General features: G+C 29.8%; 1 protein-coding gene across 3 annotated transcripts in view; it reads left to right on the forward strand.

Moving 5' to 3' along the window:
• The window catches only part of LOC106690674 (multiple PDZ domain protein), a gene marked incomplete at both ends in the record, with an annotated part of 132413 nt that overhangs the window by 87885 nt on the left and 27329 nt on the right, over window positions 1-17199 (forward strand). For 2 of the 3 annotated variants that reach the window (XM_067049876.1, XM_067049874.1), the window contains 3 exon segments: window positions 72-237; window positions 3395-3596; window positions 14989-15084. In XM_067049876.1, the coding sequence (XP_066905977.1) occupies window positions 72-237; window positions 3395-3596; window positions 14989-15084 (464 nt within the window). 3 annotated transcript variants of the gene reach the window in all.

Below are 17199 nucleotides of genomic sequence, written 5' to 3' on the forward strand. Positions count from 1 at the left end.
TTTGAAAATTTAGGTTATCTGCATTCAATGAATTTAATATTTATAAATTAAAATAATTTTTGTATGAACAGATAAAGAAATCAATACCAGAGGATCTAGATATTAACGCTCTTTTAGAGGACCAACCTGGAGAAACAGAAGAAAAAAATGAAAATTTGGAAGGAAGCAGTAAAAATGTTTTATTACCTGTAGTTTTGGAAAAAGAGATTCGAATTCCTACAAATAATCAATCATTAGGTATAGATAATTAATATAGTTTAGTATAGACTAGTGAAGATTATAATGTTACTCATCTGCCTACACTTGTACTTTTAATACAAATATTTTATATCCGATCACCAGTAATTATTTAGAACAAATAAAAATGACTACTACTACAGCCCATAAAAGGATTTCGGTTCAGTACATAATAAGACAATACTGTTTCTAGAGCAACAATTATATATATGAAAGTAATATGGTCAATATTCACACTCAATCATTTGTTTTTTTCTTCAAATCTACAGAAAATCAGGAGTCCACTTAATTGATGTTGGGTACATCACAAGGGCATCTCTTGAACAAAATGGTGTCAACAGTTGATACTTCGTTAAATAAATTTTTTACTACAGCTGAACTTTAATCTGAGGTGGGTGGGAGCTAATTAGTAGTCCAGTAGTAGTAGTTAGGAGTCCATTGACAGAAGAATAATTACTCTTTGAGCTTAGTAATAATTCAGTTTCTACTTATTATTGGTGTATGGGTTACTATCCAAATTAGGTGCTTTTTAGTTATAAACATTTTTCAAAAATTAAAGTTGAGTGTTTTGATTCATTTTATTTTTATTACCTTAAGGTAATGCCCCTTGACAACTTTCTACAGCAGGCACACATTTTAGATCATGGTTTTTATTATATATATATTTTTATAAAAAGTCTTATTCTAGTGATTAACAAATACGACTGAGGAGTGGTAAAACAAAATAGAGCATCTCAATACTGTGCTAATTTTGGTAGAAAAATATTTATTTAGCAGTGGTCAGTCTTAACTTTTTGATCATAATCGCTTTTCAACCTAAAAACATATCGCAAAGCTTTAACAAAAACCTCGTTCTGCCTAAAAATACTTGAAACATATTCCCTTTTTCAATATTAGCACATCTTTTATAAGAATATAACCTAACATAGAGCATAATAACAAACATTATTTTGAATATTTTATCTAATAAAAAATTGGATTTTTAATCAGGATCTAACATAACTAATAGAAAGAAGGTTTTAGCAGTATTTCATTTTATATGTTAATTTTACAGACTTCAGTGTCTTGAGCTACAAATTGAAAATTCTGGTTGTCAAGCTATGGGGGTTCTAATAGGAAATATTGGAAGAAAATTAAATATTTGTTTATTGGCTGTCCTGGTCACTCACTCACTACCCACCTTAGAATTTTCATTGAGACTAGAGAGTGACAGCCTGGAAAATGACAAAGCAACAATTTTTTACTTATAAACAAAATGTGTTCCATCTGAAATTCAAATTATGTTTCATACCATTACTTAAAAGTATACTGCAAAAATGGTAGCCATTTTTTCCCTTTTTTTTTTTTAGGTTTACTACAAAAGACTGACTTTTAAACTCTCAGCCCCAGCTTTGTCACAGGTCCTGTCAGTAATAGAACAATAAATATATATTTTGTAACTAAACAGTTAATGATTATAGAACTGTACATGATTAGAACCTCAAAGTGAGAAGGAAATGGCATCAAGGAGGATAATAACAAAATAAAGTCATTCAGATTCAGATGATTGATTATTCTTAGATAGCACTGTGACTAAAATAATAACAAAACTGGAGAATGGCCCATATTCATGTTAGATGTTAATTTTTCTGTTAGGTTGTTTTGTAATTATAATTATTATATATGAATAGAATGAACTATTTTTATACAGTATGGTTTTTATAGAGGAAGTTTTTGTAATTCTGGTTTTAACAAAATTAAGGAAAAGAGGATGTAATATGTCCTACAGGTGAAATTTAAAATATTCACAACTAAAATAAAGTAATTCAAATTTAATAATACTTAATAAAAGTTTTGTAGTATAAACCTTGAAACTGCTCAATTCAGAGGGCATGTGTGTCAATTCATGTGACTTAGTGAGAAATATTTCTAGAGGGCTTATTAGAGCAGGAATATAGAGTAATAGAACCAGGAGACACACCTTGTCTGGGTGACTTGAAGATATGGATAATGAAGCAGGCTGCTTGGAGTACTGAATTGGAGAACAGTTACTTAACACTACCCAACTGTTGAAATATATTGAAGGAGGCCTGGGATCAAAAATATTTTATGGCACCAATATGAGTTCATAATGTTAGCTTTTTATTAAAACCATAATCAATTCCATTAAGGTCAAGCCTGCTAAGCCCCAAACTTAGCATTCTTAAGTCAGAAGCGATGTCAGTTCAAATCCAGTCTGGGTGGATTGACTTTTATTTCATGCCAGGCCCTTGGAATAAATTTAAACCTTCCTAATTTGACTAGAATTGGTTGGTAACCTGTTAGATAAACTATCTTTCTTGGTTTAAAATGGAAAACATAAGGATCTTAAACTCCAAATAAAAAATCCTTAATCCTACTTTTTGAATAGATATTTTTTTTCTGCTAACTTAATAACTGTTTGCTTCCATGAATTCCTTGAATTTATAACTATTTTAATTTTGATTTTTTTTTTTTTTATCAATAGATGGGTAATATGTTTTTATTAATATTGAATTTATAGACAGTATCATTAGTACTGTCTTGGTTTAGTTTCTGTTATTTTACGACAATACTTTCCATTCATAAAAATTCAACCTAGAATTAAATTTGTTAACAATAGTACAAAAATAAAAAGTTTCCACTTCTAGTTGTCCCAAAGTATATTACTACTATTTATAGTCATATTGTATCCAAGTGTCATTGATTGGTTTCTTTTGAAATTATAGAATTAAAATTAATGCCTTGCACTAGAAAACTTGGACATGAGTGATAAAATGAGACATATTCATTCGTAAATCGTTTTAATAAATAGACATTTTTTTAGTTTCTTATACTAAAGATGAAATATAAAATTTAAAAAAATATATTTCTTTCTAAATATACCATTGAAAATAATTTGGAATTAAGATAGTCTAGGTAAAAAAAATGAAATTAAAGTTAAAATTATGTTTCCATTTATTAAAATGATAATACCAGAATCTCAAATAAACTCCGATTACATTATTACTACCAAAGTAAAGACTCAGATACTTGCCACAATGCTTGGAAGCCTTGTTTGTGTATATTATTTATTATATTTACAAATAACAAATAAATAATACATTATATATATAAATATAAATATATTTACAATAAACATCTTTAATATCTTTTGCAGGCATTGAATTGGGAAGTGTAGCTGATGGTATTAATGGTATGATTATAAAAGAGATTTTGCCAAATGGAATTATAGCACAAAATAAAGAAATTAGTGCAGGTGATTTTATAACAAGAATTAACAATGAAGCATTAAGAAATATTTCAGAGTCTCAAGCATTGTCCCTTTTAATACAGGAAGAACAATTATCTACAGAAGTGAGGTAATAAGAAATCCAAACCTGTATCTTTCCATGTTGTATTTAATAATACATTGATGATAGATAATATTGACTTTATAATGTCTATTTTATTTTTTTATTTAGATAATAAAAATATTTTAGTTTTTTGTTTATTTTATTAGGATTTTTTTAAATCTTAGGAAGGGGCTAGTTGGTTACTATGTGAGCTTTAGTTTTAGAAGATAAATAATTATTTTTAAACATGAGAGATAGTTGACCATGGATGACTACGGTCATACTACGAGGATGCCACTCGTAACCATGGCAAAAGGCTCATCTCTGAAAGCTTCTATATCCAATTAGAACCTTCTTCCTTCAATTTAAAAACTGACAAGCACAACTTAACATATTCACAAATAGTTAATTTATTTTTTAGTAATTTTTATTTATTTATTTTTTTTCTCGTCCACTTTGTAACTCTCTGCAATAGTATTATTTGGATTGATAAATAAGTAGTTATGGACAGCAGTTATATTAAAAAGCTTAACAAAGTTTAAACTCTAATACTTAGTTCGAACATGGAAAGAAAGGGATCTATCATTTGTCATCTTAAACAGCTCTTAATAACTTAAAAAAAAATAATAATAATCTCAAATAACAGATTAGTAATTAGATTTTTCTCCATTTGAAAGCCTTCTTATAAATTAATCATGAACCTCCATGAATCGTAATCTTCATTATTATGTCACAATATTTACAAAAACCATAAAAATAATACACCAGCTGCATATTTTTCTTATAATATTGTTGTAGAGCTGAATGCATTGACCAGTAGAAATAAGCAGTATAATAATTAATTTCAAGAAATCAAGGATAGTAACAAAAACAAAATAACAGACAGCTCCTAACACCAGTCCATTTTCAGGACTGATAAATAAGCAGTTATGAGCAGCAGATATATTAAAAAGCTTAACAAAGTTTAAACTCTAATACTTAGTTCGAAAATGGATAGAAAGGGATCTATCATTTGTCATCTTAAACAGCACTGAATAACTTAAAAAAAAAATAATAATAATAACAATCTCAAATAACAGATTAGTAATTAGATTTTTCTCCATTTGAAAGCCTTCTTATAAATTAATATAATTCATGAATCTCCATGAATCGTAATCTTCATTATTATGTCAAAACATTTACAAAACCCATACTACTGACTTAAATAAAAATAATTATACGAGAAGATGGTTGGGGGGGGGGTGTGGTCAAAATCAAACACAAATAAGTTGAAGTAACTTATTTAATCGTGCCAACTTTTTGGCCAGAATTTCTAGCCTTCATCAGGGCTAGCAGCAGAACAACCAATGAATACAGAAGATAAAAAAGAAAATATAAACAGAATGACATAAAGTAAATCATTTTACAGAATGGAATTAATAAAATAAAGTGATGAAAGAAGTGTAAAATAAAATGTATACATAGGTAATTGAATAAGTAGGTAAAATAACATAATTAAGGAAATAAAATAAAAATGAAGTTATATAATGCAAAGAAATATGAATATATCAGTTTATTAATAATTTAAAAATTAAAAATATGGAAAGAAAAATAAAATTGAGAAAGGTATAGAAAAGAAGGGGGGCTAAAATAAAGATAGAGGAAAAAAAAGAGAATAAAACATAAAATGAACCTTTAGCTTGAAATGTTACCGCCAAGTGGTTTCTGTGCTGCAAACGGCCAGAGTCTGTATATTTAAAAAATACGTTACAGAGGTGACAGTGTTTTTTTAGAGGAAACGTTACAAGTGGGTAAAAAGTAGAAAATATTTAAAATATTTAGAAGAGGAAAGCATGTGAGAGGGTGACAACAAATGGTTTTAGAAAATTTTAAAAATATATATGTTACAAGGATGACGAAGTACCGGAAGATGACAAAGTGTAATGAGTATTTAACAACAGTTAAAAAGAGGAAACATTATAAGAGGGTGATGACAAATGTGTTAGAAAAAGTTTAAAAAGTGAAATAATACTTGAGTAGTTATACGCAGCTCTCCAGCAATAGTATAAGAAAACATACAGCTGTATTCTTGAATGAAGCTCTTATGTTTGACTTAATATGACTGCAGTCTTACTAGTTGGCCTTTAAACACTAATGGATGACTCAGCAATATTTATTAGACTCAAAGATCCTACACATGATCAATTGATTCTTTAACATTCATCATATTTATTTATACGTCACCCTATATATTTTATGGAAATCTGCTTCAGAATGTGAAAGATAAACTTTAATCAAAAGTTTTCAAGAAGGAAACCGCACTGCTTTAGAGTAATTAGTAAAGAAAAGGCCAAGAAAGGATGAAATATAGAGAGAATTTCATTATAATGGCTTTTGATTTGTTTGGATTTGAGAAAAGAATGTTTTAATGAAAGATAGTGTTTGGTAAATCATTTACATAAATGGAGAAACAGGTAGTTGATATGAATGAGGATTGTAAAACTTCATTACAGAATAGTGGTTTTGGAGGATTATTTCTATATTATGTAATAATTTAAAATAAAATAAAAAGAATTTTAATCGTTTTAAACTAATTTCAAATATAAAAGAGATAGATTTGGTTCAAATTAAAAACTTTAATACTAAATAGATAATATAATTTTATTTAAATTTTATAATATAAAAGACTCTTAATCTCAGGGCGGATTTCTAGGCAATCAGAAACAGACACTTTTATTATTAACACTTAATTAAATTAATATCTATTTTACACATGTATATATTTTTAGGTATAACAAAACTAACCAATTTCACAATCTTCTTTTGATGATTCTTGGTATCTTCTTTTCTATAATGCTATGCCCTACCGTCAAAAATGGCTTCCAGTCCCTCTAAAAAGCTATGTCTCTCTCACAACAATGGTTTCCAATCTTTCCCGCTTCCAGCCGACGGACGTCCTCTCACCAGGCAATCCAAACTCAGAGTCCTTTTTTCTTGTGTGACTCTTGGTTGTCTTCCTTTTTCAAGATGTCCACCCTTGCTGGACAGAAATTGATGAGGACCTCCTCATCCTGGAAACATCATTCCCTAATCACGCCCAAACAACGAATGCCTCTAAAAACCAAAACCTGCCTCGATGTTCCATCTAAACATCGATTCTCCTACAACAGTTAGGGATTTTTGCAAATTATTTACTTTCTGAATATTATTCATTAGCACTATTTCTTGACTTCTATTTTTTCTTAAATTTACTGTATTTTCAATTATGATGGGAAGAGTTAAAATAGTTTTTATGATATTTGAATCTGTTCAACATGGCCTTGATTCAACGGACTTGTTGACTGAATAATACGTACCACCATCTTGGTTTTATTTTGAATCACAAATTTATTATGGACAATGAAAATTGGTTAGCTTGCTTTTTGGATAAACAAAACAAATGAACAATATCAAAATGATACATAAAATAAAACATATTAAAAACCCTTTATACATCAAAATATACTATTTACTCAAAAAGAGCATATTACAATATATACAATAAGTAGCAAATGTATAGATGGGACTGAATATATTATGGAGAAAGTTACCATGATTATTAGTACAGAGTTGAAAAAACAAAATAGTATTAAGATGGCTAGTTGTTGGAAGACCCTGACATGATCCTACAAGTATACTTTTAGGAAATAAGTGCAAATATGTGGTGTGACTGTTAATAAGAAAGGAACCTATAAGCATTCATTTTACAGGAATTATTAAGACCATAAGAGAATAATTTAGAGATTAGAAAGTTAGAAGAAAAATAACCATCTTTGGATTAAGAAAGAAATTGAGTATAATGGTTATTGGCAATTATAAATATGTGGGGAATGAAATAGAAGGGAAATGAAAGAGAGAATCAACATCCTGAATATTAAAAGAATAATCTGAAAAAATATTAATAAAAACTGAAAAATAGAGTTGGATTACAAAGAAAAAAGAAGAACTGAAAAGAAACTCCACAGATAGAAGAAAGTGAAATGGCACAAAGAACAAGTTTACATGGAGTAGACCAAATAGGGCATTGATATAAGGAAATTTTACCAACTATCCTACAACAGCTGGAAACAATTTAAAGCCTGCACGAGTAAGTGCAAAGTCCAAATTAGAAAGTTGCTTCTTGAAAAGGAAATCATCCTTAATAGTTGGAAGAATCACTTCTGAGCTATGTGCGCTTTGCTGGAGGGAGGTGATGGGGCTGAAGTTAAGGCTGTAGATATATCTGGTGAGAAACTTGAGCTCTCAGATAAAACTGAGGTACTACTGGCCACAGAATTGGGGAGGAATCATTACATAAAGAATTTAATTAAATCTTCAAGATCATGTTTCAGTTGCACTATAATTACACTAAAATTACCATTATATGGTTCAAAACATTAAAAAAAAGTGGTTTTGAAGAACAATTTCACAAAAGTAATTGTAAGACACAATTACAATCACTGTAATTGTTTAAAGTAATTGCAATTACTGTAATCATAATTGGCATTTTTTGCAATTGTATTCATAAACTGGATATCGTTTTCATATTTTGGAGCCATTGTAAAGCAGATTTTTACCGTTTTGTTGTTAAGTATTTGTTACTACATTTAAAATTACCTGTTATTGTATTAAAATTACTAGAAGTTCTGGGGGAAAAATAATAAGAAACATAAGAATGTAATTGGTAATTGCAATTACTTTGGCTCAGCTTGTAATTGTAATTAGCGGACCAAAATTGCAATTACATTAGTTCATCATGTAATTGCAATTACAATTATTTGTAATGCACAACCATTCCATTGACATACAGCAGAGGGAGGAATTGGGTAGCGAGTGGTATGAGATGGCCAAACGCTCTATGAACAAAAAAAGGAGACATCTTAGAATGCTTTAACTACAAATTACTAGAAGTACATCCAAGAAATTTTGTACTCATGAGGGACACAGACAGAAGAACTCCCTAATACACCTAAGAGTTGATAAACATTCATTCTCCAACTGAAGACTAAACAGTAAATTGGAGGGCGTTTACGATAAATTACAATGAAACTGCGTGAAAATAATATTAGGAGAAACAAACACAAAGGTTGGAAGGGAATAGTATATTATCCAACGATCGATAAAAGAAAGTTTGCATGAATATAGTAATGATAATGAGATACCACAAATAGACTTTGGGATTTTGAAAAAAAGTAATTACTTAAATAAGATAAAAACATAAATACATATATACTCTTTTTAATTTCTTGAAACTGGTATTTATTTTTTAAATAAATCAAATGGTATCCATGTTAAGTCTCAACACTCTTATTATCTCCTGTTAATAGGACTGTTGATATGATAAAGAGTGTTGAGACTAAATATGGAATTGATATATATTTAAAAAAAATATATATACATAGTTTATTTGAAATTTTTTATATTTTCCAATTAATTACTGCTCATAATTCATTATGTTAATTCAAATAATTATTTGAACATATGTAGATCAATAATATGATTAATCTCATTATGACATAAGCTAAACATTTATTAATATTTGTTTCTTATTTAGTTATAATTTTGATGTTTTCATTGGTAAAACAATTATGAACACATTTATTTAAGCAAGATTAATGAATCATGAGAAATTAATTAATTTGATTTTACTTAATAAAAATAATTAGTTTCTTATTTAGTTATAATTTTGATGTTTTCATTGGTAAAACAATTATGAACACATTTATTTAAGCAAGATTAATGAATCATGAGAAATTAATTAATTTGATTTTACTTAATAAAAATAATTAGCCTATACTATTTATTATCTATATTGGGGGTTCCCTTAAGTTTTAAGTTGGCAAAGCAGTTCTGGTGAAAAATAAATATCATTTATTTTACAAAACAACAATGATCTCAATTATCAATTACAAATCGAATGTGTAATAGAGAGTATTGCCTCTTCTTGAAAATTGGTTATTATATATATGAGGGGTATGGTCATAAAACATGGTAACTGAAATTTTTCATGAATTGCAGTTTTTGGCATCATTGATTTTTTTAAAGGCTAATTTCATAAATTGTTGAAAGAATCTTTAGGAAATTTGATTTCTTGAGGTAATGATGTTGATATTAATTTATAGTGAATGACTAATGGTTGAAAGTAAAATATTATAATTAAAAAACAATTTAACATTGCAGTAACCATGTTTTATGACCTAAACTACTGCAGATGTAGAAAGAAAAACAATTATTACAAAAGTATTAAGAAACCCTATAGAAGTAGGGGATGGTAATCCTGTTAGATGTAGACCAAGCTCCTATTCTATTATCAGTTTCCTGCTGCTTTATGATTTGTTCATGTGGCTTCATAGTGACAATAGTTTTATCGATTGTAGTAAGTATTTGATTATTTATTTAGAAGTATAACTTAATTGTATTTAGATTTTGGAAACGTTTATTTTCAAATTTTAATTTGCAAATAATATAGTTTATTCAAGAATCAAGCCATATTGATTAATTTTTTGCCAGTAAATAAATTTCGTAATAATTACTACTTATTAATATATTATTTATAAGAATTATTAATTCATATATAGAATGTGTGTTTGTACTCTAGTCTGTAATTGAAAAAAATATTATAAATAAATATTATTTAACTTTATGATAAACAGGGATGATTTGATATTTTTGTTTTTATTTTAATTGTTTTTAATAAATTTCTGTATGGTCCTTCTCCTTTATAAGTGGATTGAGCATTCTTCTTTATTAAAAACTTTAAAAAAATTGTTCTAGGTATGTTAATCGTTTGTTTGCTGTGTAATTTTTAGTTCATTTTAAAAGTTACATTATTACTATTATTTTTTTAAATAGATAAAAATACTTTTTATTAAAAGAATTTCTTTATATATTTACTTAAATTTTGTCAATAAATACATTAATCAGTTATATAATATCCTGGTTTAATTTGTTTGAGACCGGGTAAGGTGTAAATTAGGGTTTTTCTTAAATGAGGGTAAAAATAAATTGTATTTTTCTTTGGGGTACCCTGCGATTTGTATGCACTCTGTAAAAAAGAATCACTATATTTTGGGATTTTTAAACTTTATTTTAGGGATTGCTACCACTGCTTAAAATTTAATTTTGTAAAAAGCAAAGTGTCTTCATATGAAATCACTTGAACCTCTATGGCTTATGTTCTCTTTGATTTTTATGATTCTTCTGTGTATTAGCAATAGCAACTAAGTATGTTACATATATATTTTCTATATGAGTAGTATTTTTACATAGAATTATCAAAATTGCTAAAATAGCTGAATTTCTCCATACTTTGAATCACAAAAATGTTGGTAGAATTACAACAGAATGGGCTAGAAGGTTGTTTTATAGCTCATTTTGATGCCCATTGCATTTACTTTCTTTTGGTATTTGACATTTAAAAGGTTTAAATTCTGCTGTTTCAGCAATTATATAAAATAAGTATTAAAAACTACTCATGTAAAAAATATGTTTGTATTGTACTTGGTATTACTAACACACAAAAAATCATGAATATCTAAGACATAGAGGTTCAAGCTTTGAGTAATTTTGTGTGTATATATATATATATAATACTAAAAAAATGTACCAACCCTTGAATGGTTAGGGATTTAGTACTTTGGTCAGAATCACATACGACAACAAGATTTTACTCCAATTAAGGATACTTACTTTGTGAGGCTGAGTGGACCCCAGAGGATTCCTGAAGCCACAGGGTTGACTCAAAGCTACAGTAACAGAATAAATTTGTCACATTCTTGATTCGAACCCAGGTCCTAGGAGTTAGTAGTGTGTCATACCACTGAGCCACCCTGCTCCATATGTTTATAAAATTTATGAATAAAACAATATGTCAGATATCATTTCGTTTTAAGACAACGAATTTTCAGTTTAAGACAAATTTTCTTAGAATTTGGTTAATTCCTTCTGAATTTCTCAACTAAGAGCATAAGTGCAATTTCTGTTCTTCATCTTTTGAATGAAGTTTGTTGTAGTATTTCATCAGTGCTATTCCATGTTCAAGTATGTTATTTACAACTTAAAGTGAACTCGCTTCTGCCTTGCTAATCTTATAAGATTTTTTTTCCAGCTAGTTATTTCTATTTGTTTGAAATTGACAGTAGTTTGTACGATAATTTGTAATAAATCATTCTAAGGATAATCAATACTGAAATATTGTATCACTACAATGCACATCCTTCTGCCTACTTTTGAGCCTTTTTCTTGTTTAAATATAACTGAAAAAGTAATAGCATTAATAAAGTTTGGAAAATATTTGAGGATAAAGTATTTTCAAATATATTTTACAATACTCATAAAAAATAAAATATATGTGCCCATAAGTTTAAATTTAATTCTAGTTATTGCATTTCTGTTTCCATTGATCTTTACAGATTGTTTCTGTTTTCGTAAAACATAAATTCTTTAATCAAGGAAGAAGATGGTTGGAGGAGCAGTCAGAAAAGAAATGTATCATAAGGTATTGTACTAATTTAATAGTCGGTACTATTCTGCCTAAAGTGTAGCCCTTCATCAGGGTGACTGAATGAGAGAACTCAAAATTCAGCAATTGACTTGTTGAATGAATGAGTTGAATTATAGGAAATTACTAGCACCTTACAGTTACTAGTAATAGCATAATTAATTGACCTCCTTCACCTTAGGTCTCTTAGCTCAGGTGTAACTAGTCCCTGGTGAGGTACATAATATTTTTTCTGTGACTTGGTCTGGCTTCAAAACCTTTCACTTGAACTTTGCAACCATAGTTGTCGGTTATCAGGAAGGCACATAGACCTTTACAGCTTCAGTTCGTCAATTCTTGGGGCAGTCCTGTACTTTCAGATTTTGCTACAAGAAATGTGGCTTTTGCCTTTTCTCTTCTATGCCATAGTGGGGGGAGGTAAGCTACCCTTCTTAGATATCCTTGGATGCAAAACCCTTATCCATTGTCTCATCTCTTCCTCGTCCCATTCACACTATTTGGCAAATGTTTGTTATCTTATATTTTAACTAAGTGAAGAGATGTTGTGGAATTTAGGGAGAGTTTTTATAAAAAAAAGACAATGAGAATGTGTTTTCACTAATGAATGGCATTACAGACTGTTCTAGAACAAAGTAGCATGCCTCTTGCCAGCAGTATCATAGTGTCTTCATCTACTGTTTTATTTACAAATCAAAATAATAAAACTTATTTTCTACAATTTCCTTCCTAAAATATGTTTTATTATTTCCTTTCATTTATTACTTTGCTTTCATTTCATTTATTACTTTGCTCTATTTTTTCACTTAATTGCATCACTCTATATTATTTAATGTTTCACAAAACACTTCATCAAGTCCCTGGTCCAAACATCCCCAACTGGTCTTCTGTCTTCTGTTGATGATTTGGACCTCTCCCTTTTTGACTGCATCCAGATTCTTCATACTCAGGATTATAATATTCGCTCTAATAAAGGAATCCCCTCTAATGTCATCATGAAAATTTGACTCAATTAGAGGTTTAGCAACATTTGTTGTACTACCAAATCCCTTTTTCTTTCTGGGTCTCTTCTTCCTTTTAGCACTAGTAAAATTCTCATTTTTTGCTTCACAATCCATATTGTTTTCACCAACATCCCAATCAGAGTCATGTGTATTTAATCTAAGGTGTTCTTCATCTTCGGTGTAGAAATCTTCAATAAAGTGTTTTTTCATCTTTTGGTCAAGTTTTTCTGAGCTAATATCTTCTATTTCTTCATCAACATCAACTGCATAGTCTTTGAAAACACAGATGTTTCGTTTTTAATTGAATCAGGGAAAAGCTTAATATTTTGACCCCAATAATCTATTTCTGAGACTGCATCGACTATTTTGTCGTCATCTGACGTTTGTTGTTGATCTGGTGTCTCTTGTTCAGTACACGAACTTTGTTTTCGGAGTCTTCATCTATTTCTTTTGTTCCTTCCTAGGAAAAGATGACATCATTTTCTTTTTCAAATTCTTTTGTTTCCTCAGATCCTTCCTCAACCAGATACCTCATACTATCACAGGTAGTTGCACTTAAGCAAATTCCGAGCCAAGGACGCTCTATGCTGTTTGAGTCTATTCTTGGTTGAGGCTTTTGTGTATCATTTGGTTTATTCAAACTGGGTTGTCTGTTCTCTTCTTTATTCTACCAGCAATCCTTTTCCAGGTGACCTGGCCTTTTGCATAGAAAACAGATTTTTGGGTTCCAGTTTGATCGCCTTGGATGGACTTTCGATGTTTGTTCGTTTCCATTGACAGTGCTCCTCCTTTCAAACGATAAAAGAATTTGCCTTAACTTGGTGAATTTAATATTACCATTAACCAAAACAGCATTAACAATTGGGTCATAACAGGGTGGTGAGCCTTCTTTAATATTCCTCACTTTTTCTCTGTCTGTCAAAGATTTACCTAGATGATCTATCTCCTGGGCGAAACACTGAAACCTTCTAAGGTATTCATCTAATGTTTCACTACTGTTTTTCTTAATTTTAGTTAGGTCAAACATAAAATCCATCACTTTTTCCTCTGGAACGCCCTGAAACCTCTCTCCCAACTTTTCCCAAACCTTTTTCGCACTTTTTTCACCTCTGATTGACGGCAATACATCATCACGGTTAGAATAATAATAGAAAGTACCTGCTTGTTTTTTCTTTTCCAAGCTGCACCTTCTTCAGTCGGCGGTTCTTTTTTAATAATTTCTTCGTATAGATCCTTAGCTTCAATTTCCATCAACCAGATCCCGTAATATTCTGCAGCGAGCCTTTCATGTTGAATAATGTGGCGTCCATGTTCTTTGTGTTTTGATTTTGGGGGTTAGACCTAAATAAATCACAAAGCTTACGTATCCGTTAATACACGTAAATTACTCCCATCACTTAACCCTTTCATCAAACCACGATCTGCTACCAAATTGTTGTGGAATTTAGGGAGGGTTTTATAAATAAAGACAAAGAGAATGTGTTTTCACTAATGGATGCCACGACAGACTGTTATAGAACAAAGCAGCATGCCTGTTGCTTAGTCCCCAGCAGTATTGTCGCCATCAACCGTTTTATTTACAAACCAAAATAATAAAACCTATTTTCTACAACAAGAGATCTTAGTTAGTGTGTGCACATCCTTGATCTGAGCCATGGTTCCCACTTCTCCTACATCCAGTTTTAGCTCTTAGCTTTGTTTATAAAGTTCAGGGTTTTTGTGAAAGGATTAGCTCAACATGAGTGAATAACTTTAAATAATAAATTAATCTATAATCTAATACTTAAGAAAATATGTAAAAGCGTATATAAGTGAAGGTAGTAATTTAATTTAATTATTTTGCATGAATAACAATAGATTACTTCTTTGGATATGTTTACGTATGTATATATACTCTAAGAAGTTTTTTAAATAATTTCAGTTTGTATTTGATATCAAAAAGAGAAGCTGAAGATTATTTTAAAACACATAAATTTGAGACTACTCAAGAAGCCGAACAAAGAAAACTGTCTACAAGGTAACTAAAAATTAAGTTCTAACATTGTGGTATATCACTGAAGTTTTAGCGACTCACATTATTACATAAAAATGGGATAAATATTTTAAGAAATATAATTTCCATTTCTTCTAATCTTCCATTCCAAGCTCTTCTAAATATTTTCCTGAAATATTTTGAACAATTTAAATTAGAATTCCTTTCATTAAAAATATTTTTTTTTGTTAGCAAGGGAATAAGATACTTGGATAAAGAGACAACCCTCAGGCTACTTATTGGAATTAATCGTTCTGCCATACACAATTATATCCTATATATAAGACGCTTATTCTACTAGGTCAGAACATTCCCATCACAGATACAGGAGTTGTAAACATCAAGGAAGACGGGACATTATGTCAAGTCTGGAGTTGACTTAATAGCTACTTTCAAGGCAACATTTGGAATGTTGTTTGAGCTCAGGCTTTAGAAACCTGTCAGAAGTTAGGTCCCATTCTTCTTGTAAGATTTCTTTGAATATTTTTCTGATCCAGCGGTTTAATTTTGTCCAAATCACTTCTAAAGTAGCACTGATATTATTTATTAATACTAATACTTGATTACTTTTAAAAGGTCTGAAGAGCTTGAATTCTTCAGTTTTGACATGGCTGTTTTGTAGGGCCTTCCTAGGTGTTCTTGTCAAGTTCCCATACAATTTCTCCCAGCTGTTATGTTTGCTGTCCTTTATTGTTCTAACCAGGATTGCTAGACTAATTTTCTGATATGAAGCTCTTGAAAATATTTATTCTTTATTTCACCAGTACACTTTCATGTGCTGGTTTCTCTTCGAAGTTTTAATCATCAATGTATCGTAAATATAAGTGATAAGCTCCATAAGTGGTGAAACTCTCTCTTCTGCTGGTTCTAGTGATATAAAATTTTCTATTATAATAGTAAGGGTGATTCTCAAATAGAGGTCCCAACTTAAAAAGCAAGAAATAATTTCCTAAATTAAAACAAAAAAAAATCTGAGTGTGCTTAGATCAGCTCTGAACTAAGACCATTGCCAAGCAAAACTTTAAAGCAATCATTTATCTTTAAAATTTTAATTTGAAAATTTAACATACATTACAATGTCAGGTCAAGGTACATTAAGGGACACTGAGTTTATAGGATTTGAATTTGAAATTTCTGTAACCATTATATTGAGGACAGGTTGCAACACTAAGAATGTGACTTTATACCATTAATTGATGGAAATAGTTTCGTAAAATAAGTTACAGAGAAATTTTCACCAACTATAGGGCTTAACCAAATGGTTTCAAAAATGAAAATAGGTCACCTTTACAAAACTATTTTTCCTTAAAACTTCTAAGTAACCACTGGTGTGAAACTAGGGTCCCTTTATATGTTTTCAGAGGTACAGAAAATAAAAATAAACTTTTTAATTAGTGCCAACGTTTCGGCCAGAATTTCCAGCCTTTGTCAGGGCAACTAGGTGCAGGTTTCAAGCCTTTGTCGGGGTGACAGGGTCGCCCTGATGTAGGATTAAAATTTCGGCTGAAAACGTTGGCACTAATAAATAAGTTTTTACTTATTTGTGTTCTTCACTGACCGCACCCCCAATCATCTCATTTAAAAAATCATAGAATATTTAATATCAGTCTAATTATTATTTTTCAGATTTTATTTTACAAGGATCATTATTCATAACAAAATGCAAAGTTATGAACTAGATCAAGCCTTAACAATGATAACTAAAATCATACAAACCTGTTTTTTTCTTTCCAGCTGGCTTGTGTTAGATGAATGAGAGTGAAAGTGATGACCGAGGTCACGTTTTAAATTTTAGGGCTACCTCAACATTTTAGAATTCCAGAATTCATCAAAATGCCACTCTTGTTGGCTGTAATTTGTCCATTGTCCTGCTATTGTTTACTGGGACATATTTTGGGATATCCTACAGCCTGTTCTAACACTATAAAAAATTAATTTTAATTATATTTTTATGCTCTCAACTTGGACCTGAATATACAAAGAACTTTTTTTCTGAGAGATGTATAAAATACAGTTAAGATGTATTTGAATGTAAAAAATGTTGCTCCAGTTACTGCAGTGAGAATTGAAGTGCTGATGGGAAGTATAACATCATTAAAA

Source organism: Halyomorpha halys, unplaced genomic scaffold (genome assembly GCF_000696795.3).
Source record: "Halyomorpha halys isolate HHAL.00 unplaced genomic scaffold, Hhal_1.1 Scaffold1802.1, whole genome shotgun sequence".
NCBI classification, from domain to species: domain Eukaryota; kingdom Metazoa; phylum Arthropoda; class Insecta; order Hemiptera; family Pentatomidae; genus Halyomorpha; species Halyomorpha halys.